Raw genomic sequence first — 27013 nt, forward strand, 5'->3', positions numbered from 1 at the left:
TTCAAACTTTACATTTCTGTAGTATAGGCTACTTATCGTACTGAATGTTATCTGCAAAATGCCTGCAATAAGTGGTCGGTGTCGATCATTTTCTGGTTTATCGTCCCAGCTCTAGTTCAAACATTTTGAGAAGAGTCAAATACTGAGGGAACTTAGTGTTTTAATTGTTTCAATGTCACAACTTTACATAAGACTTTAAAAAGTTTGGCTTCATTGAGTAAACAATACACCAACCAGCACTGCGGTGAAATATAGGCACTGACAGTTTGAATAACTAAAATATTGACAGCAGTTACTAGAAATGTGTCCTCAAATTGAACGTAGTCCATATTAGTTGGTGTTACTGCTATAGTTAGTATAAATAACCAAGGCACTGTTCATATGTTCATCCACAAGTAAGCATTTCAAGGTTAGCCCACACCGGGTGGTTATGAAGCATGTGACAAAATAATTTTGAATAACAAAACTAAGACAAAAAAAAACATACATTTCAAAGAGGAACGCATTGAACATCAGGAGCGATTGTGGGGTCAAGCAGCTAACAACTGACGAGTTTAGTGCACCAAAGCAGTAGGCTTTCAGAACATGACAGAAATGCAACATCCAGGTTTCAAAAATGTAGTAGTGGAATATTGGAATTACTGATATGACAGTAGTTAAAATGGTTTATTTTAATTTAGAGGACCAAATTTAGGCCTGAAAGGCAACAGAGCAGCGGATTTCAACATTACCGTCGACCTCATCTCCTTTATTAGATTCATGGTAAACGAGGGGACTGACGGTCAGACAATTAGTGTATTTGAACCACAGGAGGCTGCTGAAGGGAGGACGGCTCATAACAAATGGCCGGGAAAGGAGTGAATGGAATCAAACACCTGGAAACCACGTGTTTGTTGTTTTCGATACAGTTCCAGCCATTACTAAGAGCCCGTCCTCCCTAATTAAGGTACCACCGGCCAGCCACCTGTGATGTCAACGCAGCATTACTGAACATCCCCATATTAGTCACAGTTCAGCTACAGTATTGCGTCTGTGAGCCCTGTTGGGACATTTTGTACTTGGCCTATGCGTTTGAAAGTACCTGCTCTAGAGGAAGCGACCAAAATCAGACATTTTGAAAATCACAGATACCCAAATTCCTTTCAAAGTGTTCAACTCAAGCCACATTCACTGTAACTGAATAGATGTTATGTACAGTTAACTCAAGGCACCTTTTAGAATGTTTAAAAATAAACAGGAAAAAACAAATAAAAACCGTTGCGGTCACTCAGTTTTCAGGGTTTACACCTGTAAATTGGGGTAGTGTTGATTGCAGCTAGCAAATCATTCACATTAACTGACCAACTCTATGCAGAGTATTAAAACCACATCCAAGGGTAGCTGTGTTGGAGGGTTAGAGTTGGGGAACTTAGGCTGTGTTTACACAGGCACACCAATTATTTTATTTTTATTTGGCCAAAAGGCCAATCACATCAGATTATTTTCAGAGCTGATCTGATTGGTCAAAATACCAATTAGTGAGAAAAAAAAATAGTGTGTGAATTGGGCTGCCTGTGTAAACACAGCATTAATACTTTCCCTGAAGCTTGAGCTTAATGCCCATCATTGAAAAGTGGCCTCTGTGGTAAGGGTGATTAAAAAGCAACATTTTGCTTGAGGTTTTAGTTTCCTTCTTAATAGGGTTAAATAATAAACAGTGTGGGTCCAAAGCACTTTGGCGATTGGCTTGGGCTCTATGCAATTAAGAGCTGGGGACTCCGCCCTCCTCCATGGTGGCTGGTGGGTTGGGGTCCTTGTGGAAGGGAGTCTCCTTAAAGATGAACCAACAGTTACCGGTCCATAGGATGAGGTTTAGAAATCCGAAAATCTGGACAAGCAGGAAAGTGTGAAACAAAAACAACACAGGATACAAACAAAGGAATTACAAATGCTACATTAAGTGCCACTACACCCGTAGCTCTGTCTTTCATGCTTGACTTGTACATACCTGTAAATCACATTGAGAAATGGCTATAAATTCCTATTACTAAATCAAATTGCTCACCACAGAGGCATTGAGTTTTCCCATGGAGGGGAAGTATCCAGGTGAGCACAGGGGCTGACAGGTCTCAACCAGGTGGTTTGGGTTGGTGGCCCACTTCACGTCAGTCAGGCCCTTCCCCCAGGCAGAGGAGGACACCAGCCACAGGAAGGCAAAAGCAGCAGTCACCAACAGGTCCTGAGAAAAACACAGGGGAGGGTTGTCACTATAGGACCATGTTGAAGAGGATGGAAGAACGCAGCTTTGAAATCATGAATCTCTTTTGAAAACTATTAGGCTCACAACTTAACCTGTTGTCTCAGCTGTTAGAGCCATACCAGGCTTAAAACATGAACCTAACCCATCAGCCAGAGACAAATGGTTACATTGTTAAATCAACATTTATTTAAAATCACAAAATACTTCACATTAAAACAAACTGAGGATGTATATAACTCACTTATTAAAATCCCAACTAAAAAGGTGGGTTTTTAAAAGTGATTTAAAAACCTCTGTTATCTGCCCCTCTTACCTGACATAGCAAGCTGTTCCACAACTGTGATGCTTTAGAGAACTAGCCTAAAATAAGAAAATGCATGAACCAATTCTTCGGCATCTGGCTGAGAGACGTTGTCTAATTCTGAAAATGTAAGTATGTTGTTTTAGATATGCTTTTCTTTTCTGCAAACTGCGCAGTACTGTGTGGCTAACATTACAATCACTATATCAGCTGTACATGCTTACTCTGTACAGTCACACACCATTATTGGCCTGCCAGTTGATGGGTTGCTTCTCAAAAACCCTATATACAAATAGTTCTCCAGTTATGCTACACTATACGGTAACTAACATAAACCCCACCCTATGTTCGAATAAAATCAACTATATGTAGGCTATTTTGCCTGATGCGTCAAGCGCTGTAATTAAACATTTTGACAATATACTAAAGCGTGAGCCAGAGATCCCGAGTGGCGCAGCTGTCTAAGGTACTGAGTCTCAGTCCTAGAGGCGTCACTACAGACCCTGGTTCGATCCCAGGCTGTCTCACAACCGGCTGTGATTGGGAGTCCCATAAGGCAGTGCACAATCGGCCCAGCGTTGCCCGGGTTAGGTCAGGGTAGGCAGTCATTGTAAAATAAGAATTTGTTCTTAAGCGACTTGCCTAGTTAAAACATTTTAAACTAACCAGAAGAAAATTTCTCCCACTGCTGCTGGCCGTTGCAGATTCTGCCATTATGCATCTGAAGTTGCCGGTAGTAGGCTACAACAACGGTCAGCAACCTTTACAATTTGGAGTGGCAAGTTATCGTACCATTTCTACTGATCTGTGTGTCAGTTATGATTTTCATATGCACATTTTTGTGGAACAGTTTCATCTCAAAATCAATGTCATGTGGTTAATCAAAATTATAGTGATGCCTCAGACACTGAGATGCAGTGCCTTAGACCGCTGTGTCCCTCGGGAGCTATGCATGGCCTGTCTGCAAGGAACTTGAAACATTGTATTAACTATTAACTTGGGTCTAGCCTGAAGCTCAAGCTAACAAACTTGCAACATTGTTTAAAATATTCTGGGTGCTGCCAGTGAGCACCACACAGACAGACACAGCCATAGGCTATTTGCACAAAGGATAAGAAGTAATGAGGTAGGCCTTTATGACATTTCCACCGGATCAGAGCATGACATTTTCCCCCTTTCATGCTGTGTGGTTATCGAAAGTGGGAGAGCTGGAAAGATTTTTCAAATAGGCTACGTTGAGGAACTATTCACGATGGATGTCAAAACAGACAGTTTACTTTCTTTTTGAGGCGAAGGAAAAAATTACTTTGAGAAGCTCCACAGTGATGGCGAGTTAAGCCAATCAGAAATAGTATCAGATCCCCAAATGTGCATATTTATAAGCCTACATTTGCGTGCAGGCCAGGTAGCCTAGGCCTAGTTCTATTCATAAATCAGGTGTGTGTCCTTTCTCAAGATTTGTTTGGAGAGCTCCTGTCAAAGACAATTAATAAATTAACTCGTAAACGGAATGAAATAAACCTAAACTTTTCCCTCAAGTGTAACCTAGGTTGTGCGTTCTACAAACATGTCCACTCCTACAATGACAAGACTGTAATAATAATAATAATAATAAATTGAATGGATTAACAGAACTTTTAGACAAGAAATGGTAAACGTACTACTGGTGATACTTGTGTGCCATCCCTGAAGCATTCGCAATGGATTAGTCCACTCAGACAGGTGCCATAATTGTTTATATATACAGTGGGGAGAACAAGTATTTGATACATTGCCGATTTTGCAGGTTTTCCTACTTACAAAGCATTTAGAGGTCTGCAATGTTTATTGAGAGACGGAATCTAAAACAAAAATCCAGAAAATCACACTATGATTTTTAAGTAATTAATTTGCATTTTATTGCATGACATAAGTATTTGATACATCAGAAAAGCAGAACTTAATATTTGGTACAGAAACCTTTATTTGCAATTACAGAGATCATACGTTTCCTGTGGTTCTTTACCAGGTTTGCACACACTGCAGCAGGGATTTTGTCCCACTCCTCCATACAGACCTTCTCCAGATCCTTCAGGTTTCGGGGCTGTCGCTGGGCAATACGGACTTTCAGCTCCCTCCAAAGATTTTCTATTGGGTTCAGGTCTGGAGACTGGCTAGGCCACTCCAGGACCTTGAGATGCTTCTTACGGAGCCACTCCTTAGTTGCCCTGGCTGTATGTTTCGGGCCGTTGTCATGCTGGAAGACCCAGCCACGATCCATCTTCAATGCTCTTACTGAGGGAAGGAGGTAGTTGGCCAAGATCTCGCGATACATGGCCCCATCCATCCTCCCCTCAATACGGTGCAGTCGTCCTGTCCCCTTTGCAGAAAAGCATCCCCAAAGAATGATGTTTCCACCTCCATTCTTCACGGTTGGGATGGTGTTGTTTGGGTTGTACTCATCCTTCTTCCTCCAAACACGGCGAGTGGAGTTGAGACAAAAATATAGCTATTTGGTCTAATCAGACCACATGACCTTCTCCCATTCCTCCTCTGGATCATCCAGATGGTCATTGGCAAACTTCAGATGGGCCTGGACATGCGCTGGCTTGAGCAGGGAGACCTTGCGTGCGCTGCAGGATTTTAATCCATAACGGCGTAGTGTATTACTAATGGTTTTCTTTGAGACTGTGGTCCCAGCTCTGTTCAGGTCATTGACCAGGTCCTGCCGTGTAGTTCTGGGCTGATCCCTCACCTTCCTCATGATCATTGATGCCCCACGAGGTGAGATCTTGCATGGAGCCCCAGACCGAGGATGATTGACCATCATCTTGAACTTCTTCCATTTTCTAATAATTGCGCCAACAGTTGTTGCCTTCTCACCAAGCTGCTTTCCTATTGTCCTGTAGCCCATCCCAGTCTTGTGCAGGTCTACAATTATATCCCTGATGTCCTTACACCCTCTCTGGTCTTGGCCATTGTGGAGAGGTTGGAGTCTGTTTGATTGAGTGTGTGGACAGGTGTCTTTTATACAGGTAATGAGTTCAAACAGGTACAGTTAATACAGGTAATGAGTGGAGAACAGGAGGGCTTCTTAAAGAAAAACTAACAGGTCTGTGAGAGCCGGAATTCTTACTGGTTGGTAGGTGATCAAATACTTATGTCATGCAATAAAATTCAAATTAATTACTTAAAAATCATTAAATGTGATTTTCTGTCTCTCACAGTTGAAGTGTACCTATGATAAAAATTACAGACCTCTACATGCTTTGTAAGTAGGAAAACCTGCAAAATCGGCAGTGTATCAAATACTTGTTCTCCCCAATGTGTGTGTGATATATATATATATATATATATTTGCCACAGCTTGACAAAAAAATTCAAATCTTGGTCGACCAACAGCCTATCTACCCAACAGATGACTAAAAATGGGATCAGCCCTAGTATCTTAGACTCACAAAGGTAGGTCCGCGGCCCTCGCGGTACACATGCTGGTATCCCAAGTATAGAACCAGGGTGGCGGTGCAGTACAGGAAGCCAAAGACACCGACACAGACGTAGAACTCAGCCGAGGAAGAGTAGTCGCCCTGTAGGTAAATCTCATTCGTGGCGTTCCCGTTACACGTGGGCACCTTTAAAGGGCCGTAGCTTGGCAACCTAGAGAGTAGTGGGGGGGTGGGAGAGAAAAACTATCAATTAGATAAATCAATTTCAACTATAAATTCAAAAACATTTAAGGGGCAACCATCAAAGGCAAATAAAAATGATCTTGGTGGGAAGAATCTTTTGTTTTTTTCCATGTGTGACTGCATACATTTTACAACCAGCTTTAGAGTAAAAAGAAACTGCTCTTTGGAATTCCCGTTTACACATCAAACCCTTGAAAAGTTTTGCATTGCTTTTCAGGGAGTGCCAGAGATAGGCTTATTTACTGTACAGACCACAGGTAGGGGTTACTGGCAATTAAAAAAACAGAAGAAACAATATGACAGCATACATGTTGTCAATATGCAGCTCTATGCGAGAGGTGTTTTACCTGAAAGGGTATCCGAACCCAACGTCTATGTCCTTTAGCACCGCATCCCCACATTTCACACTGATGTGGGTCGTCCCAGAGTAACCACCCGTGGTGGCAAAGGCAAAGATGGTGAACACCTGCACAGAGAGAGGTGAGTTAGCGTGCATCTCAATGGTCTTAAGTTACTTCCTCTCCTCATCTATTTGCCTTCACATCATTCTCATTCCTGGGCAGCTAAGAAAAGCTCATTCCTGGTGGGCTGACTTTTCACTAGTGTCTAGGCTTTGTTTTCAGGTCAATAAAGGAGACAAGGAAGGAAAGGTACTTTAGAATTCATAAACTGTTTCTCTCCCAACGAACTAGAGTTATTGTGCACTCCTCTGATTATCAAAATTTGTCCTTTAAGATTTTAAATCAACACATAATACATGTAGCCTACATAAGACTGTATACAGCTATATTTAGCTCATCTTTATTATAGCTGATCAGAGGGCTGTTCAGAGTTGTGGTTCTGTAAATCACAACAGAAAGTCGTCCTCTGTAGTGCCACGCCAGGATAGTGGGTTTTGACTCCCGGGATCACCCATACGTACAATGTATGCATGACTAAGCCCCTTTGGATAAAAGCATCTGCTAAATGGCATATATTATTATAATAAGAGGTGTTCCACCGGTAGGACACAGAGCTGGTTTTAAGTGGTCAAGTGTTCACCATAGTACCATAGTGCCCTCCAAGCTCGTCATCAAGCTCGAGACCCTGGGTCTCGACCCCGCCCTGTGCAACTGGGTACTGGACTTCCTGACGGGCCGCCCCCAGGTGGTGAGGGTAGGCAACAACATCTCCTCCCCGCTGATCCTCAACACTGGGGCCCCACAAGGGTGCGTTCTGAGCCCTCTCCTGTACTCCCTGTTCACCCACGACTGCGTGGCCACGCACGCCTCCAACTCAATCATCAAGTTTGCGGACGACACAACAGTGGTAGGCTTGATTACCACCAACGACGAGACGGCCTACAGGGAGGAGGTGAGGGCCCTCGGAGTGTGGTGTCAGGAAAATAACCTCACACTCAACGTCAACAAAACTAAGGAGATGACTGTGGACTTCAGGAAACAGCAGAGGGAACACCCCCCTATCCACATCGATGGAACAGTAGTGGAGAGGGTAGCAAGTTTTAAGTTCCTCGGCATACACATCACAGACATACTGAATTGGTCCACTCACACAGACAGCATTGTGAAGAAGGCGCAGCAGCGCCTCTTCAACCTCAGGAGGCTGAAGAAATTCGGCTTGTCACCAAAAGCACACAAACTTCTACAGATGCACAATCGAGAGCATCCTGGCGGGCTGTATCACCGCCTGGTACGGCAACTGCTCCGCCCTCAACCGTAAGGCTCTCCAGAGGGTAGTGAGGTCTGCACAACGCATCACCGGGGGCAAACTACCTGCCCTCCAGGACACCTACACCACCCGATGTCACAGGAAGGCCATAAAGATCATCAAGGACATCAACCACCCGAGCCACTGCCTGTTCACCCCGCTATCATCCAGAAGGCGAGGTCAGTACAGGTGCATCAAAGCTGGGACCGAGAGACTGAAAAACAGCTTCTATCTCAAGGCCATCAGACTGTTAAACAGCCACCACTAACATCGAGTGGCTGCTGCCAACACACTGACACTGACTCAACTCCAGCCACTTTAATAATGGCAATTGATGGGAAATTATGTAAATATATCACTAGCCACTTTAAACAATGCTACCTTATATAATGTTACTTACCCTACATTATTCATCTCATATGCATACGTATATACTGTACTCTATATCATCGACTGTATCCTTATGTAATACATGTATCACTAGCCACTTTAACTATGCCACTTTGTTTACATACTCATCTCATATGTATATACTGTACTCGATACCATCTACTGTATCTTGCCTATGCTGCTCTGTACCATCACTCATTCATATATCCTTATGTACATATTCTTTATCCCCTTACACTGTGTACAATACAGTAGTTTTGGAATTGTTAGTTAGATTACTTGTTGGTTATTACTGCATTGTCGGAACTAGAAGCACAAGCATTTCGCTACACTCGCATTAACATTTGCTAACAATGTGTATGTGACAAATAAAATTTGATTTGATTTGTTCCTGCTGCAGCACAGTTAACAGTCCTCTGTAAAAGCCATAAGGGTGGGGAGTGGTCACCCGGCAAGAAAAGCCCCAACTCCAGCAGAACGCCCCACCAGGGTCAGGTCAGACAGGAAGAGGCCCCAAGAGGCCTCAGACATGGCTCGTACCAAAAATCTTGAAACCCTGACTGGGCAGAACACTGGGGACCTCACCTCATCCACCCTGATAGTTACTTCCTCTACTCAAAGCAGAAAAGTGGGGTGAGGGCAGACCCAGAGAGGGGAAGAATGGCAAACATACACATATGCAAAATCATAGGCTTTACACTTCTCTCCCAGACAAACTAGACATTAATGTACTTGTCCTCTTACTCAGTTGTGCACCAGGGCCTCCCACTCCTCTTTATATTATGGTTATAGACAGTTTGCGCTGTTCTGTGAAGGGAGTAGTACACAGCGTTGTACGAGATCTTCAGTTTCTTGGCAATTTCTCGCATGGAACAGCCTTCATTTCTCAGAACAAGAATAGACTGACAAGTTTCAGAAGAAATTTATGGGTTTCTGGCCATTTTGAGCCTGTAATCAAACCCACAAATGCTGATGCTCCAGATACTCAACTAGTCTAAAGGCCAGTTGTATTGCTTCTTTAAATCAGAACAGTAGTTTTCAGCTGTGCTAACATAATTGGAAAAGGGTTTTCTAATGATCAATTAGTTTTTTAAAATGAAAAACTTGGATTAGCTTGGATCACAGGAGTGATGGTTGCTGATAATGGGCCTCGGTATAACCATATAAATATATATATATTTTTTAAATGCCGTTTCCTGCTACAATATCCATTTACAACATTAACAATGGTCTACACTGTATTTCTGATCAATTAGGTTATTTTTGGTGTTGCTTTTCTTTCAAAAACAAGAACATATCTAAGTGACCCAAAACTTTTGAACGGTAGTGAGTGTACAGAAAACACACTTTATTTTGTATTCTCTCCCCACCTCCTAATTGGAGTAAATTAATGGACAACAGGCTTCAACATACATTTTACAGACAATATATTTTACAATAGTCATCTTTAGTTTGTTATTAGTCCTAGCCTTCAGCTACCCTTAACCCCTTCCATCTATCTCTGAAGACCATCCAGTTTCTATTTGCCATATATCTAAACTGCGCTGTTTCACAAAACTTCTGAACCTGTCTATATACATACAGTTGAAGTCGGAAGTTTACATACACTTAGGTTGGAGTCATTAAAACTCATTTTTCAACAACTCCACAAAATTCTTGTTAACAAACTATAGGTTTTGGCAAGTCGGTTAGGGCATCTACTTAGTACATGACAAGTCATTTTCCCCAAAATTTCTACAGACAGATTTCACTTAATCACAATTCCAGTGGGTCAGAAGTTTACATACAGTCAACTTAGTGCGTCTTTAAACAGCTTGGAAAATTCCAGAAAATGATGTTCTGACTTTAGAAGCTTCTGATAAATGTCAATTAGCCTGAGTCAATTGGAGTGTACCTGTGGATGTATTTCAGGGCCTACTTTCAAACTCAGTGCCTCTTCGCTTAACATCATTGGAAAACCAAAAGAAACCAGCCAAGACCTCAGAAATGTTTTGTAGACCTCCACAAGTCTGGTTAATCCTTGGGAGCAATTTCCAAACGCCTGAAGGTACCGCATTCATCTGTACAAACAAACACCATGGGACCACGCAGCCGTCATACTGCTCAGGAAGGAGACGCGTTCCGTCTCCTAGAGAGGAACGTACTTTGGTGAGAAAAGTGCAAATCAATCCCAGAACAACAGCAAAGGACCTTGAAATGCTGGAGGAAACCAGTACAGAAGTATCTATATCTACAGTAAAATGAGTCCTATATTGACATAACCCGAAAGGCCGCTCAGCAAGCAAGCCACTGCTCCAAAATCGCCATAAACTATGGTTTGCAATTGCACATGGGGACAAAGACCATACTTTTTGGAGAAATGTCCTCTGGTCTGAAGAAACAAAAATACAACCATAATGACCATTGTTATGTTTGGATGAAAAAGGGGGGGGGGGGGGCTTGCAAGCCAAAAGAACACCATCTCAACCGTGAAGCACGGGGGTGGCAGCATGTTGAGGGGGGTGCTTTGCTGCAGGAGGGATTGGTGCACTTCACAAAATAGATGGCATCATGAAAAATTGTGGCTATATTGAAGCAACATCTCAAGACATCAGTTAAAGCTTTGTCGCAAATGGGTCTTCCAAATGGACAATGCCCCAAGCATACTTCCAAAGTTGTGGCAAAATGGCTTAAGGACAACAAAGTCAAGGTGTTGGAGTGGCCATCAAAGCCCTGATCTCAATCCTATAGAAAATTTGTGGGCAGAACGGAAAAAGCACGTGCGAGCAAGGAGACCTACAAACCTGACTCAGTTAAACCAGCTCTGTCAGGAGGAATGGTCCAAAATTCACCCAAATTATTGTGGGACGCTTGTGAAAGGCTACCCGATATTTTTGACCCAAGTTAAACAATTTAAAGGCAATGCTACCAAATACTAGTTAAGTATGTAAACTTCTGACCCACTGGGAATGTGATGAAAGAAATAAAAGCTGAAATAAATTTATTTTCCTATTATTCTGACATTTCACATCCTTAAAATAAAGTGGTGATTCTAACTGAATTTTTACTAGGATTAAATGTCAGGAATTGTGAAAAACTGAGTTTAAATGTATTTGTCTAAGGTGTATGTAAACTTCGACTTCAACTATACATTTGACCTTGTTCTTTTTAGTTCCATCCTTCAGCTCCACTAAACCCCTCCCATCCATCTCTGAAAACCATCCAGTTTCTGTTTACCATATATTACAACTGTGCTGTGATATTTCACACGGGCCATTATTCTAATGAGCTCCTCCCCCAAAACATCTAAACAAGAGACCTTGATTAATCGTTTATGTAAAGTTGTGATAGTGTTTCCTTGTGAAGTTAAGATTTTATATACTTTTTGATTTTGGATCCTGCGGCTTAGTTGCTGTGAACGCAACAATCTGTCCTGGGATCCTCACAGATTCCATGTAAAGAGAGAGACACGGAAACCCAGCTAGCTCAACAGTCTCAAATGTAGGTCGCTATTGAACGTTTAACATTGCAGGAGCTGTGTTTACTTTGCTTTATTCCGGGACAATGTGGACTGCGCAGACTTTCAAAGTAGCAACTGTTTGCTTGCAGAGGACTACAAGGGTGAAGTGCCTACTCTTAGAAAACCTACTGGGGGACTCCACCCCCGCCTACTTTGAAATTGTTCTTCTACCCCAGTAGCCAGACGGCGCGCTCTGGTGGAAGTGTCGCCACCGTATCAGCTCCCAACAGACGACTTGGCCTGTACTCTGCAGGGATCCCTCCCCAAAGTGGTAGGATGCTCCTGTGGGATGTTCCTGTTCTCGACCCAACCAGCCATGGAGATGCGTCACTCGCCATGTAAGTCGGGAAAAAAAGCATCTTCTGGCAACGGGGGACTCCTTGGAGATGTTAAGCCCGGACACAGACCAGAAACGGCTTTGCCGCCCTGGATTCAGAGGTTCAGGTGCCTTGGTCCTCTGTTGTCTCCCTATCCGGTGGCAACTACCTCAGGTTTAGATCCTCAGAGCACCCACCCTCCACAGACAGCGAGACTGCCTAAGATACCGGGCCATTAATCTACGATGGATACTACAGCCGACTCGGGTCCATCGGGCCCCACCGCTCTTTGGTCCTCGAGGGGTCTTCTAAATCACTTGAGACGAAAGAACGGCCAGCCCTCTGCTATTTCACCAGCTGTCATCATTGGCAGGTCTATGGTGAGAAACATCTCAGTTCCCAGTGCTACCCAAGAGCTTGAGTACAGGACACTACAAGGCTGCTTCCAACTGTTCTACTCAGGAGCATGAGTAAAGGACACCACAAGGCTGCTTCCGACTGTTCTACCCAGGAGCATGAGTACAGGACACCACAAGGCTGCTTCAGACTGTTCTACCCAGGAGCATGAGTACAGGACACCACAAGGCTTCTTCAGACTGTTCTACCCAGAAGCATGAGTACAAGACACCACAAGGCTGCTTCAGACTGTTCTACCCAGGAGCATGAGTACAGGACACCACAAGGCTTCTTCAGACTGTTCTACCCAGAAGCATGAGTACAGGACACCACAAGGCTGCTTCCGACTGTTCTACCCAGGAGCATGAGTACAGGACACCACAAGGCTGCTTCAGACTGTTCTACCCAGGAGCATGAGTACAGGACACCACAAGGCTGCTTCAGACTGTTCTACCCAGGAGCATGAGTACAGGACACCACAAGGCTGCTTCAGACTGTTCTACCCAGGAGCATGAGTACAGGACACCACAAGGCTGCTTCAGACTGTTCTACCCAGGAGCATGAGTACAGGACACCACAAGGCTGCTTCAGACTGTTCTACCCAGGAGCATGAGTACAGGACACCACAAGGCTGCTTCAGACTGTTCTACCCAGGAGCATGAGTACAGGACACCACAAGGCTGCTTCCAACCGTTCTACGACTGCTGCCGGGGGCTGACGCTGTCGTTTGACCCCCACATGGACTACGACATCAGGAGGGCTAGCTTGGAACTTCTGAAAATTGATTTAAAAAATAACTGATAAGAGCAATGACAGATTACAAAAAGCGGCAAATAATATCAGGTCCGGTACCATCGTTGGGCCGAATGTCTGAAAGATTCAGCAGGCTACTGGCATTACACATCTGGCTAAAAGACAACTGTAGCTCTGCTGGAGTCACATTCATAGATAACTCTGACACCGTCTGGAAACAGAAGATAATCTAAAGGAATGACGGAGTCCATCTAAATGAGCTTGGCTCTTGTCCAAGCAGGAGCCAAGCATTTCAAGGCTGCATTGAGACAATGACTTATCAATGACCCAAGACCAGCTCAGTTAATCCCCACCATTGTGACGCTGTGTTGTCATAATGCTGCATCAAATGTACATCACAGGGGCATTGGCAGACAACTGAATTAGTCCCCCTATGTTGATCCTACAGCTATTGTACGCTGTAATCATGTGCCTACTGTATGAACCATAGTTACAGTTAGCCCTGAAGAGGTGTGTCCTAGTAGGAAGTCCACTGTGTGCAGCTTACCATGCACTATCAGCACCGATGTAAACAACATGAGCTAGTCTACTTCTGATAAGCTTTCCAGTAAAGCATTAAAAAAAAAAATCAAGCAACCCAGAAAAGTACTAAAAATAGCCCATCTTAACATATGTAGTAGCCTAAGAAACAAGGTTCATGAAGTCAATAACTTGCTTGTAACAAAGTACATTCATATTCTGACTCTTAAAATTAAAAAGTAACTTAGACAAAACCTTTGATGATAGTGGCAGCAATACAGAAAAGCAAACAAGGGCAGTGTTGCAGTCAATATTCAGAACCACATTCCTGTAAAGCTTAGAGAGGATCTCATGTTAAAAACTGAAGTAATATGGCTACAGGTTCATCTGCCTCACCTAAAGCCCATTCTTGTGGGAACCTGCTATAGACCAAGTGCTAACAGTCCATTTCTGGATAATGTATGTGATATGCATGTGATAAACATGAGTATATTTTCACACAAGAAAACAAACTTCAAACTGTAACTAGTGCCTGCAACCTAGTGCAGGTTGTCAGACAACCTACCAGGTTAGTTACAAAACGCAGGAATGAACTCAACATTTATAAAATCACATATTTACCAATGCTGCAGAAAGCTGCTCTAAAGCAGAATCCAAAAACAGTACATAGGAGAAAAATTAACAATGATAAGATATATTCAACGCTGATCTGACCAATCGGAATCCATGCTTCAAGATTGTTTTGATCACGCCGACTGGGATATGTTCCGGGTTGCCTCAGAATAACATTGATGTATACACAGACACGGTGACAGTTCATCAGGAAGGGGATGTTGTTCCCACTGTGACTATTAAAACCTACCCAAACCAGAAACAGTGGCTAGATGGCAGCATTTGTGCTAAACTGAAAGTGCATACAACTGCATTTAACCATGGCAAGGTCACTGGGAAAGTAGCCAACTTATGCCTTCATGACAGCTTTGCACACTTGGCATTCTCTCAACCAGCTTAACCTGGAATGCTTAACCTGGAACTCTTGAAGGAGTTCCGACATATGCGGAGAACTTGTTGGCTGCTTTTCCTTCACTCTGCGGACCAACTCATCCGAAACCATGACCTGGCCTCCACAATCACCCGACCTCAACGGTTTGGGATCAGTACTTTGAAGCACTGTGGCAGCAATTACAGCATTGAATCCTCTTGCTAACTAGCTAGCCATTTCACATCGGTTGTGAAATGGGTTGAGCCTGCTGCTGCCTACCACCACTCAGTCAGACTGCTCTAGCAAATCATAGACTTAGTTATAACATAATAACACACAGAAATACGAGCCTTCGGTCATTAATATGGTCGAATCCGGACACTCATCTCAAAAACAAGACGTTTATTCTTTCAGTGAAATACTGAACCATTCCGTATTTTATCTATGGGGTGGCATCCATTAGTCTAAATATTCCTGTTACATTGCACAACCTTCAATGTTATGTCATAATTACGTAAAATTCTGGCAAATTAGGCAGCCTAAACTGTTGCATATACCCAGACTCTACGTGCAATGAACGCAAGAGAAGTGATACAATTTCACCTGGTTAATATTGCCTGCTAACCTGGATTTCTTTTAGCTAAATATGCAGGTTTAAAAATATATACTTCTGTGTATTGATTTTAAGAAAGGCATTGATGTTTATGGTTAGGTACACATTGGAGCAACGATACGCACCACATGGATTATATGCAACGCAGGACACGCTAGATAAACTAGTAATACCATCAACCATGTGTAGTTAACTAGTGATTATGATTGATTTATTGTTTTTTATAAGATAAGTTTAATGCTAGCTAGCAACTTACCTTGGCTTACTGCATTCGTGTAACAGGCAGGCTCCTCATGGAGTGCAATGAGAGGCAGGTGGTTAGAGCATTGGACTAGTTAACTGTAAGGTTGCAAGATTGAATCCCCGAGCTGACAAGGTAAAAATCTGTCGTTCTGCCCCTGAACAAGGCAGTTAACCCACCGTTCCTAGGCTGTCATTGAAAATAAGAATGTTCTTAACTGACTTTCCTAGTTAAAGATTAAATAAAAAGATGTTAAAAAATACAAATAAATAAATCGCCGTCCAAAAATACCGATTTCCGATTGTTAAAATCAGCCATTCCGATTATATCGGTCGACCTCTAGTGGAGTTCATCAAAAACTTCCTAAACCGTGGAGTTTAGTCCACTAGTATTTTAGGGGTATGCGAGCCATGGAAATCTGAAACTGGAAACACTTCTCCCCTTTAAGCACCAGCTGTCAGAGCAGCTCACAGATGACTGCGCCTGTACATAGCCCATCTATAATTTAGCCCAAACAACTACCTCTTTCCTTACTGTATTTATTTATTTAGCTCCTTTGCACCCCATTATTTCTCTCTACTTTGCACATTATTCCACTGCAAATGAACCATTCCAATGTTTTACTTGCTATATTGTGTTTACTTTGCCACCATTGCCTTTTTTTTGCCTTTACCTCCCATCTCACATTGTATATAGACTTGTGTTTGTTTTACTCCATGTGTAACTCCGTTGTTGTACGCGTCGAACTGCTTTGCTTTATCTTGGCCAGGTCGCAATTCTAAATGAGAACTTGTTCTCAACTTGCCTACCTGGTTAAATAAAGGTGAAATAAAAAACACAGGGGAGAAAATTGTATCGTGATCGTAGTAGTAGCAGCCTGAGGTCAAGTGAACCTCGTGGGAACTGGTTTCATCTTTCAGGTGTTTGGTGAAGTAAAACATTTCCAATTTCCCCCCACTTAAACACCTGACCATTCCAGCAATCCCCTCACCTCAGCCGCTGACCCTCAAAATAAACCCTCCACTTAAACACCTGACCATTCCAGCAATCCCCTCACCTCAGCCGCTGACCCTCAAAATAAACCCTCCACTTAAACACCTGACCATTCCAGCAATCCCCTCACCTCAGCCGCTGACCCTCAAAATAAACCCTCCACTTAAACACCTGACCATTCCAGCAATCCCCTCACCTCAGCCGCTGACCCTCAAAATAAACCCTCCACTTAAACACCTGACCATTCCAGCAATCCCCTCACCTCAGCCGCTGACCCTCAAAATAAACCCTCCACTTAAACACCTGACCATTCCAGCAATCCCCTCACCTCAGCCGCTGACCCTCAAAATAAACCCTCCACTTAAACACCTGACCATTCCAGCAATCCCCTCACCTCAGCCGCTGACCCTCAAAATAAACCCTCCACTTAAACACCTGACCATTCCAGCAATCCCCTCACCTCAGCCGCTGACCCTCAAAATAAACCCTCCACTTAAACACCTGACCATTCCAGCAATCCCCTCACCTCAGCCGCTGACCCTCAAAATAAACCCTCCACTTAAACACCTGACCATTCCAGCAATCCCCTCACCTCAGCCGCTGACCCTCAAAATAAACCCTCCACTTAAACACCTGACCATTCCAGCAATCCCCTCACCTCAGCCGCTGACCCTCAAAATAAACCCTCCACTTAAACACCTGACCATTCCAGCAATCCCCTCACCTCAGCCGCTGACCCTCAAAATAAACCCTCCACTTAAACACCTGACCATTCCAGCAATCCCCTCACCTCAGCCGCTGACCCTCAAAATAAACCCTCCACTTAAACACCTGACCATTCCAGCAATCCCCTCACCTCAGCCGCTGACCCTCAAAATAAACCCTCCACTTAAACACCTGACCATTCCAGCAATCCCCTCACCTCAGCCGCTGACCCTCAAAATAAACCCTCCACTTAAACACCTGACCATTCCAGCAATCCCCTCACCTCAGCCGCTGACCCTCAAAATAAACCCTCCACTTAAACACCTGACCATTCCAGCAATCCCCTCACCTCAGCCGCTGACCCTCAAAATAAACCCTCCACTTAAACACCTGACCATTCCAGCAATCCCCTCACCTCAGCCGCTGACCCTCAAAATAAACCCTCCACTTAAACACCTGACCATTCCAGCAATCCCCTCACCTCAGCCGCTGACCCTCAAAATAAACCCTCCACTTAAACACCTGACCATTCCAGCAATCCCCTCACCTCAGCCGCTGACCCTCAAAATAAACCCTCCACTTAAACACCTGACCATTCCAGCAATCCCCTCACCTCAGCCGCTGACCCTCAAAATAAACCCTCCACTTAAACACCTGACCATTCCAGCAATCCCCTCACCTCAGCCGCTGACCCTCAAAATAAACCCTCCACTTAAACACCTGACCATTCCAGCAATCCCCTCACCTCAGCCGCTGACCCTCAAAATAAACCCTCCACTTAAACACCTGACCATTCCAGCAATCCCCTCACCTCAGCCGCTGACCCTCAAAATAAACCCTCCACTTAAACACCTGACCATTCCAGCAATCCCCTCACCTCAGCCGCTGACCCTCAAAATAAACCCTCCACTTAAACACCTGACCATTCCAGCAATCCCCTCACCTCAGCCGCTGACCCTCAAAATAAACCCTCCACTTAAACACCTGACCATTCCAGCAATCCCCTCACCTCAGCCGCTGACCCTCAAAATAAACCCTCCACTTAAACACCTGACCATTCCAGCAATCCCCTCACCTCAGCCGCTGACCCTCAAAATAAACCCTCCACTTAAACACCTGACCATTCCAGCAATCCCCTCACCTCAGCCGCTGACCCTCAAAATAAACCCTCCACTTAAACACCTGACCATTCCAGCAATCCCCTCACCTCAGCCGCTGACCCTCAAAATAAACCCTCCACTTAAACACCTGACCATTCCAGCAATCCCCTCACCTCAGCCGCTGACCCTCAAAATAAACCCTCCACTTAAACACCTGACCATTCCAGCAATCCCCTCACCTCAGCCGCTGACCCTCAAAATAAACCCTCCACTTAAACACCTGACCATTCCAGCAATCCCCTCACCTCAGCCGCTGACCCTCAAAATAAACCCTCCACTTAAACACCTGACCATTCCAGCAATCCCCTCACCTCAGCCGCTGACCCTCAAAATAAACCCTCCACTTAAACACCTGACCATTCCAGCAATCCCCTCACCTCAGCCGCTGACCCTCAAAATAAACCCTCCACTTAAACACCTGACCATTCCAGCAATCCCCTCACCTCAGCCGCTGACCCTCAAAATAAACCCTCCACTTAAACACCTGACCATTCCAGCAATCCCCTCACCTCAGCCGCTGACCCTCAAAATAAACCCTCCACTTAAACACCTGACCATTCCAGCAATCCCCTCACCTCAGCCGCTGACCCTCAAAATAAACCCTCCACTTAAACACCTGACCATTCCAGCAATCCCCTCACCTCAGCCGCTGACCCTCAAAATAAACCCTCCACTTAAACACCTGACCATTCCAGCAATCCCCTCACCTCAGCCGCTGACCCTCAAAATAAACCCTCCACTTAAACACCTGACCATTCCAGCAATCCCCTCACCTCAGCCGCTGACCCTCAAAATAAACCCTCCACTTAAACACCTGACCATTCCAGCAATCCCCTCACCTCAGCCGCTGACCCTCAAAATAAACCCTCCACTTAAACACCTGACCATTCCAGCAATCCCCTCACCTCAGCCGCTGACCCTCAAAATAAACCCTCCACTTAAACACCTGACCATTCCAGCAATCCCCTCACCTCAGCCGCTGACCCTCAAAATAAACCCTCCACTTAAACACCTGACCATTCCAGCAATCCCCTCACCTCAGCCGCTGACCCTCAAAATAAACCCTCCACTTAAACACCTGACCATTCCAGCAATCCCCTCACCTCAGCCGCTGACCCTCAAAATAAACCCTCCACTTAAACACCTGACCATTCCAGCAATCCCCTCACCTCAGCCGCTGACCCTCAAAATAAACCCTCCACTTAAACACCTGACCATTCCAGCAATCCCCTCACCTCAGCCGCTGACCCTCAAAATAAACCCTCCACTTAAACACCTGACCATTCCAGCAATCCCCTCACCTCAGCCGCTGACCCTCAAAATAAACCCTCCACTTAAACACCTGACCATTCCAGCAATCCCCTCACCTCAGCCGCTGACCCTCAAAATAAACCCTCCACTTAAACACCTGACCATTCCAGCAATCCCCTCACCTCAGCCGCTGACCCTCAAAATAAACCCTCCACTTAAACACCTGACCATTCCAGCAATCCCCTCACCTCAGCCGCTGACCCTCAAAATAAACCCTCCACTTAAACACCTGACCATTCCAGCAATCCCCTCACCTCAGCCGCTGACCCTCAAAATAAACCCTCCACTTAAACACCTGACCATTCCAGCAATCCCCTCACCTCAGCCGCTGACCCTCAAAATAAACCCTCCACTTAAACACCTGACCATTCCAGCAATCCCCTCACCTCAGCCGCTGACCCTCAAAATAAACCCTCCACTTAAACACCTGACCATTCCAGCAATCCCCTCACCTCAGCCGCTGACCCTCAAAATAAACCCTCCACTTAAACACCTGACCATTCCAGCAATCCCCTCACCTCAGCCGCTGACCCTCAAAATAAACCCTCCACTTAAACACCTGACCATTCCAGCAATCCCCTCACCTCAGCCGCTGACCCTCAAAATAAACCCTCCACTTAAACACCTGACCATTCCAGCAATCCCCTCACCTCAGCCGCTGACCCTCAAAATAAACCCTCCACTTAAACACCTGACCATTCCAGCAATCCCCTCACCTCAGCCGCTGACCCTCAAAATAAACCCCCCACTTAAACACCTGACCATTCCAGCAATCCCCTCACCTCAGCCGCTGACCCTCAAAATAAACCCCCCACTTAAACACCTGACCATTCCAGCAATCCCCTCACCTCAGCCGCTGACCCTCAAAATAAACCCTCCACTTAAACACCTGACCATTCCAGCAATCCCCTCACCTCAGCCGCTGACCCTCAAAATAAACCCTCCACTTAAACACCTGACCATTCCAGCAATCCCCTCACCTCAGCCGCTGACCCTCAAAATAAACCCTCCACTTAAACACCTGACCATTCCAGCAATCCCCTCACCTCAGCCGCTGACCCTCAAAATAAACCCCCCACTTAAACACCTGACCATTCCAGCAATCCCCTCACCTCAGCCGCTGACCCTCAAAATAAACCCTCCACTTAAACACCTGACCATTCCAGCAATCCCCTCACCTCAGCCGCTGACCCTCAAAATAAACCCTCCACTTAAACACCTGACCATTCCAGCAATCCCCTCACCTCAGCCGCTGACCCTCAAAATAAACCCTCCACTTAAACACCTGACCATTCCAGCAATCCCCTCACCTCAGCCGCTGACCCTCAAAATAAACCCTCCACTTAAACACCTGACCATTCCAGCAATCCCCTCACCTCAGCCGCTGACCCTCAAAATAAACCCTCCACTATGCAGTTCCCTGAGTAAGTAAGAGTGTAGTTAGGTGGGAGTTGATGATATGGGAACGTTAGGAGGCCTTTGTTTTCAAACCTGGTTCTAGACTTGTTGGTGCTTTGGCCAACTCCTCTGACTGTTGTCATGGTATACATATTATGAATTAGTCAGAGACGGCACAAACAGGCAGGCACTCGGCTATCATGTCAACTCCTTGACACTCATTCTCATAACAAACATGACATTAACAGCAATGGAGTTAAGAGCACAAACAGATCTGAACCAAGCTTAGAAGTTGTTTTAACATCAGTGCATCAAGGAACAAAAAGCTTCCCGCCCATTTTCGTGGTTCATCATACAAATATTTATTTGAGAATTAAGCTAGGCTATGTTTTTCAGGGGTAAAGTCATGCTTCTGTTCCAACACTTCAACTGCATATAGTCTATGCGAGTTCTTCAGGGGCCTGTGGCGTAGGCTGCAATAAAGTGGTGCAATTAAATGCTGCATTAAAGCTAATTCTAAAGAACACGTCTTAAAGAAGCAGCCACAGACATAGTATGGATACAGGTTGCCTAATTGGAACTTGTTAGTTCCTCATGCATGCAGCAGCATGCAGGTCAGGGTTTAGCACCGGGATCAGTGGTGTGTATAAAGTAACCCCTGCCTCCACTCCCTCTCTGCACTGACGCTCTGAGAATGTTGTGTTGCAGCATTGGCCAGGATTTACAGTGCATTTCCTAGTAACTGGCCACTCCCCTCTCTAGCCAGAGAAAGGCATGTAGCTGGTTGGTACAGCACATAGGGGAGAGGGAGGAGGGTAATTACTAGACAGCCATGTTAGAATGGACAAAAGTAGAATTATGGTCAAAGCACATGAGCCATTTCTCCTTATTAATTTAGGTCAGGGTAGGGGTTGATGTAAAGCGTAGTGGTTTAAAAATGACATTTGTGGTTAGAAAGTATACATTTCTATCCTTTCTAACATGGCCAGATAGTGATGACTGGCTGAGGGAGAAGTAGACTGCCTGGATTGAATTCAAGCTCCAACCTAAAAGATAACATTGGCGTTTATTGCCTACAGGGCCACTGGCAGCTCTGCTACTTAAGCACACAGACAGTACTTCAACACAGTTAGCCAAGCACACAGGCAAAACTAGCACATTCATGACAGACTATGTAATGCATACAAAGACACATACCGGTACTGTATACACAGATCGTGTACACACACAGAATGCTTGTTGATCAGAACCAGTGGTCCTCCTTTTATCCTGAGACAGCTACTCAGACAGGTTACAAGTTCATGAATCCAAGCTGTCTGTTACAGCTGCTGACAGTCTACACTTTGGCTAGTTGGCCACGTCTCTAAAAATGTCACTTCATCACATAGCAAAGCCTGCTCGAAATGTCAGCTCTTTAGCAAAACACCTCTTCTCAGGCCTACATACTGTGCACTAAGTCCTTCCAATGTGTTGGGCTGGGCATTTCCACTTTCTGTCTGGACCCAACTTAAAACATTCGCGTGAGTGTTGCTTGTGAGCAGTTTGATTTTGGTTAAATGATTCTGACTTGGTGATTCTTTGATGTAGCCTATAAGCAGCAGAAACAAACAGAAATCAGCTAGTGACAAATGAGGGACAGTGAAGAGTCACTGGGCTTCACATCACATAAATAGTCAAATTCTCCACGTAAATTTAGCTCCAAGAGGCAGCACTACTAAGCTGCATACATGAAGAAAGTCTGATAGCCTAGCTACTGATTTCCTACCTGCCCTGTAGATCATAAGTGGAATTTCCATGTCCATGTACTCAACAAAATGAAGTCAAGAAGCCTAGTTGCCCTGGTTACCAATGAGCATGAGGACCTTGCAAATAGGGTTTGCCCTACGCACAGGATCCATTAGTGCTCTACCTCTCAGTTTGTGGTCATACTACATCTGCATTTGTTCCTCTCGAAAATACCAACAATCCATTCTCAAAGTCAAGATCTACCTAGGTCATAACAGTTAAAGCATCAGCCTAAACTCATGACATAGAGCATATTATAGGTCAGTGACAACTAGCTAGCTAAAGTTAACTATTATCTGATGTGACAGTCTGGGCATGAATGCAGTTTGAAATACTATGCATTAGCTAGCTAGCTAGCTAGCCGCTTTCATTCATGCACGCTGCCAATATCTGGAATGAAGTACAGTGGACCAAAATGATAAAAGTGACATGGCTCAGTTATACTCACATACAGTACATTGTATAATAATAGTGAAAACATCAAAAGTATGAAATAACACATATAGAATCATGTAATAACCAAAAATAATAATTATAAAATATATTATATTTGAGAATCTTCAAAGTTGCCACCCATTGCCTTGATGACAGCTTTGCACACTTAGCATTCTCTCAACCAGCTTCAAAAGGTAGTCACATGGAATGCATTTGAATTAAATAGGTGTGCCTTGTTAAAAAAGTTAATTTGTGGAATTTCCTTCTTAATGCATGAGTCAATCAAATCAGCTGTGCTGTGATAATGTAGGGGTGGTATACAGAAGATGCCCTATTTGGTAAAAGACCAAGTCAATATTATAGCAAGAACAGAAAAAAATAAGCAAAGGGAAGCAACAGTCCATCATTACTTTAAGACATGAAGGTTAGTCAATGTAGAAAATGTCAAGAACTTTGAAAGTCTCTTCAAGTGCAGTCGCAGAAGCCATCAAGCGCTATGATGAAACTGGCTCATGAGGACCGCCACAGGAAAGGAAAACCCAGAGTTGCTTCTTGCTGCAGAGGATAAGTTCATTTAGAGTTACCAGCCTCAGAAATTGCAGCCCAAATAAATGCTTTGCAGAGTTCCAGTAACAGACATTTCAACATCAACTGTTCAGGAGACTGTGAATCAGGTCTTCATGGTCTAATTTCTGCAAAGAAACCACTACTAAAAAGGACACCAATAAGAAGCTTGGGCCAAGAAACACGAGCAACGGACATTAGACAGGTGGAAATCTGTCTTTGGTGTGCTGAGTCCAAATTCGAGATTTTTGGTTCCAACCGCCGTGTCTTCGTGAGACGCAGAGTAGGTGAACGGAAGAATTCTGCATGTGTGGTTCCCACGGTAAAGCATGGAGGTGTGATGGTGCTTTGCTGGTGACATGGTCAGTGATTTATTTAGAATTCAAGGCACACTTAACCAGCATGGCTACCACAGCATTCTGCAGCGATAAGTCATCCCATCTGGTTTGCACTTAGTGGGAATATCATTTGTTTTTAACAGGATAATGACCCAACACACCTCCAGGCTGTGTAAGGGCTATTTGACCAAGAAGAGGGATGGAGTGCTGCATCAGATGACCTGGCCTCCACAATCCCCTGACAAAAGTAGTGGACACCACATCAAATTAGTGGATTTGGCTATTTCTGCCACACCTGTTGCATAAAAACGAGCACATAGCCATGGAATCTCCATAGACAAACACTGGCAATAGAATGGCTTAACTGAAGACCTAACAGTGACACCATCACAGGATCAGTTCGTCAAATTTCTGCCCTGCTAGAGCTGCAACGGTCAACTGTAAGTGCTATTATTGTGAAGTGTAAATGTCTAGGAGCAACAACAGCTCAGCCACGAAATGGTAGGCAACACAAGCTCACAGAACGGGACAGTGCGGAAGTGTGTAAAAATAATCTGTCCTTACTAGTGTTGCAAAGGGTTGGAAACATTCCGGTAAATTTCCAGAATTTTTGTGGAAATTTTCCATGGGTAAATAAGCCCAGGAATTTGGGGAATTTCTTAAATTCATTTTAAAAAATTACAAAATAAAACAGCTTATAACAGTGAACCTTATGTTGGATACACATGAGGCAATTCTAGGTCTTGTGGCATATTTTGTTTGAACTATTCCCAAGTCAATGGAATTGCAACACAGTGCATTCGTCCATCACATGGACAGCTGATTCTCAAGATCAAGCACACTAATGAGATGCTATTGAGCCCACACTACACTGTCTGAGCCAAGGACTACATGCTTTCTGCTAAGTTTTGATTATAATACTGGATGGGGGGGAATATATTTAGTGACATACATGATCTATTGTTAACTAGTAAATAGCAGCCTACAGTAAAGTGTGTTTAAATCATTTCTAACTTGTTCATTTCTGCTAGTTAGTTTTAGCTTGTTGAGCCTGTTAACGGTGTTAATTCACCCGTTTCCATTCAAGTTTCATTTATCTTACAAAGGAGTTGTTTAATCTAACTGCTTAACTATTTATCTGTACATGGAATCATTTTTTTCCAAATCTTCACAGGAAAATGCCACAGGCACTATCTGATGTGTGGAGACATTTTACTGCAGCTAATGTAGAAGGAAAAGCTGTGTACATTTGCAAATACTCTGCCAAATCATGTGAAGAATGCAATAGAGGCAGAATCATCTGGCCAAATGCATCAAGTTCCCTCAGCGCTCACAACAAGCAACCTCTGACAAAAGTCTATACTTCTAGTCGAGGTGAAAATGATGAATCAGTCACCTTATCGATAGCAACAGATCATGGTCCTCCTGGAATCAGAAGGTTTTTTTTGACTCAATGGAGGAACGTAGTGAGAGAAATGCTGATGAATGTCTTGCTCAAGCTGTGTATGCAACTGGTTCACCTCTGATGCTCACAGGCAACGTGTATTGGAAGATATTTCTGAATGTTCTTTGCCCAGCTTACACCCGTCTTGTCTTAGGCATCATTAAAAAGTGAACATATTTTATCAAATCTATTCTCCAATTATTACTATATGATTAAACTAATCATGGCGGCAGGGTAGCCTAGTGGTTAGAGCGTTGGACTAGCAAGTTCAAATCCCCGAGCTGACAAGGTACAAATCTGTCATTCTGCCCCTGAACAGGCAAGTTAACCCACTGTTCCTAGGCCGTCATTGAAAATAACAACTTGTTCTTAACTGACTTGCCTAGTTAAAAAAAAAAAATAATCAAATTAAAAAAATGTAATGTAAATGTGGTTATAGGAAGTCGGGGCACCAAGGAAAATCTTCCGATGACAAAGTTATAATTTTCCTAATATAATTCTACAGATATTTTAATATCTGATCAATTAGTCTTTTTTAATTAATGAAATATTCTTTACCTCACGTTAGTCTCGTTCCAAATGTCGTAAATTGTTGGTTATCTGCACAAGCCCAGCCTTTACTATGAATCATTCATACACCAATTGGCTTAATCATTTATTTACTAACTAACTAATCACAGAAATGCATAAACAAACATGTTACTAACAAGGATAGGGAAGATTGGAACTTAATTGAAGATTTATAATAAAAACATCCTAATGATTGATTCTGTACTTAGTTTGAAAGGTTTCTTCGACCTGTAATATAACTTTTTAAAGTTTTTGTCCTAAGAAATGCACGAGCGTTTGGATATGGATACCAAACGCGCTAACAAAAGTACCTAATTGGACATAAATAACGGACATTATCGAACAATTATCGAGCGCCGTCTCAGATTATTGCATGGTATGCTTTTTCCATAAAGTTTTTTTGAAATCTGACACAGCGGTTGCATTAAGGAGAAGTATATCTATAATTCCATGTGTATAACTTATATTATCATCTACATTTATGATGCGTATTTCTGTTGAATCGATGTGGCTATGCAAAATCACTGGATGTTTTTGGAATTAGTGAACGTAAAGCGCCAATGTACTCATATTTTTTTTATATAAATATGAACTTAATCAAACAAAACATACATGTATTGTGTAACATGAAGTCCTATGAGTGTCATCTGATGAAGATCATCAAAGGTTAGTGATTCATTTTATC

The 27013-nt window shown here is 43.7% G+C and overlaps 1 protein-coding gene across 2 annotated transcripts in view; it reads right to left on the bottom strand.

The window, feature by feature from the left end:
* Nucleotides 1-142: 142 nt before the first annotated feature.
* LOC139413758 (synaptophysin-like protein 1) overlaps nt 143-27013 on the bottom strand; it is a 29276-nt gene continuing 2405 nt past the window's right edge. The window contains exons 3-6 of one of the 2 annotated variants that reach the window (XM_071161489.1): nt 6556-6674; nt 5978-6176; nt 2045-2218; nt 143-1867 (exon numbers count right to left, since the gene is read on the bottom strand). In XM_071161489.1, coding sequence (XP_071017590.1) covers nt 1742-1867; nt 2045-2218; nt 5978-6176; nt 6556-6674 — 618 coding nt within the window. In that variant the 3' untranslated portion in view covers nt 143-1741. The remainder of the gene's footprint in view (nt 1868-2044; nt 2219-5977; nt 6177-6555; nt 6675-27013) is intronic. The other variant, XM_071161490.1, reaches the window with a different exon arrangement.

The sequence above is a fragment of the Oncorhynchus clarkii genome, chromosome 7 (genome assembly GCF_045791955.1).
Source record: "Oncorhynchus clarkii lewisi isolate Uvic-CL-2024 chromosome 7, UVic_Ocla_1.0, whole genome shotgun sequence".
Taxonomy (NCBI): Eukaryota; Metazoa; Chordata; class Actinopteri; order Salmoniformes; family Salmonidae; genus Oncorhynchus; species Oncorhynchus clarkii.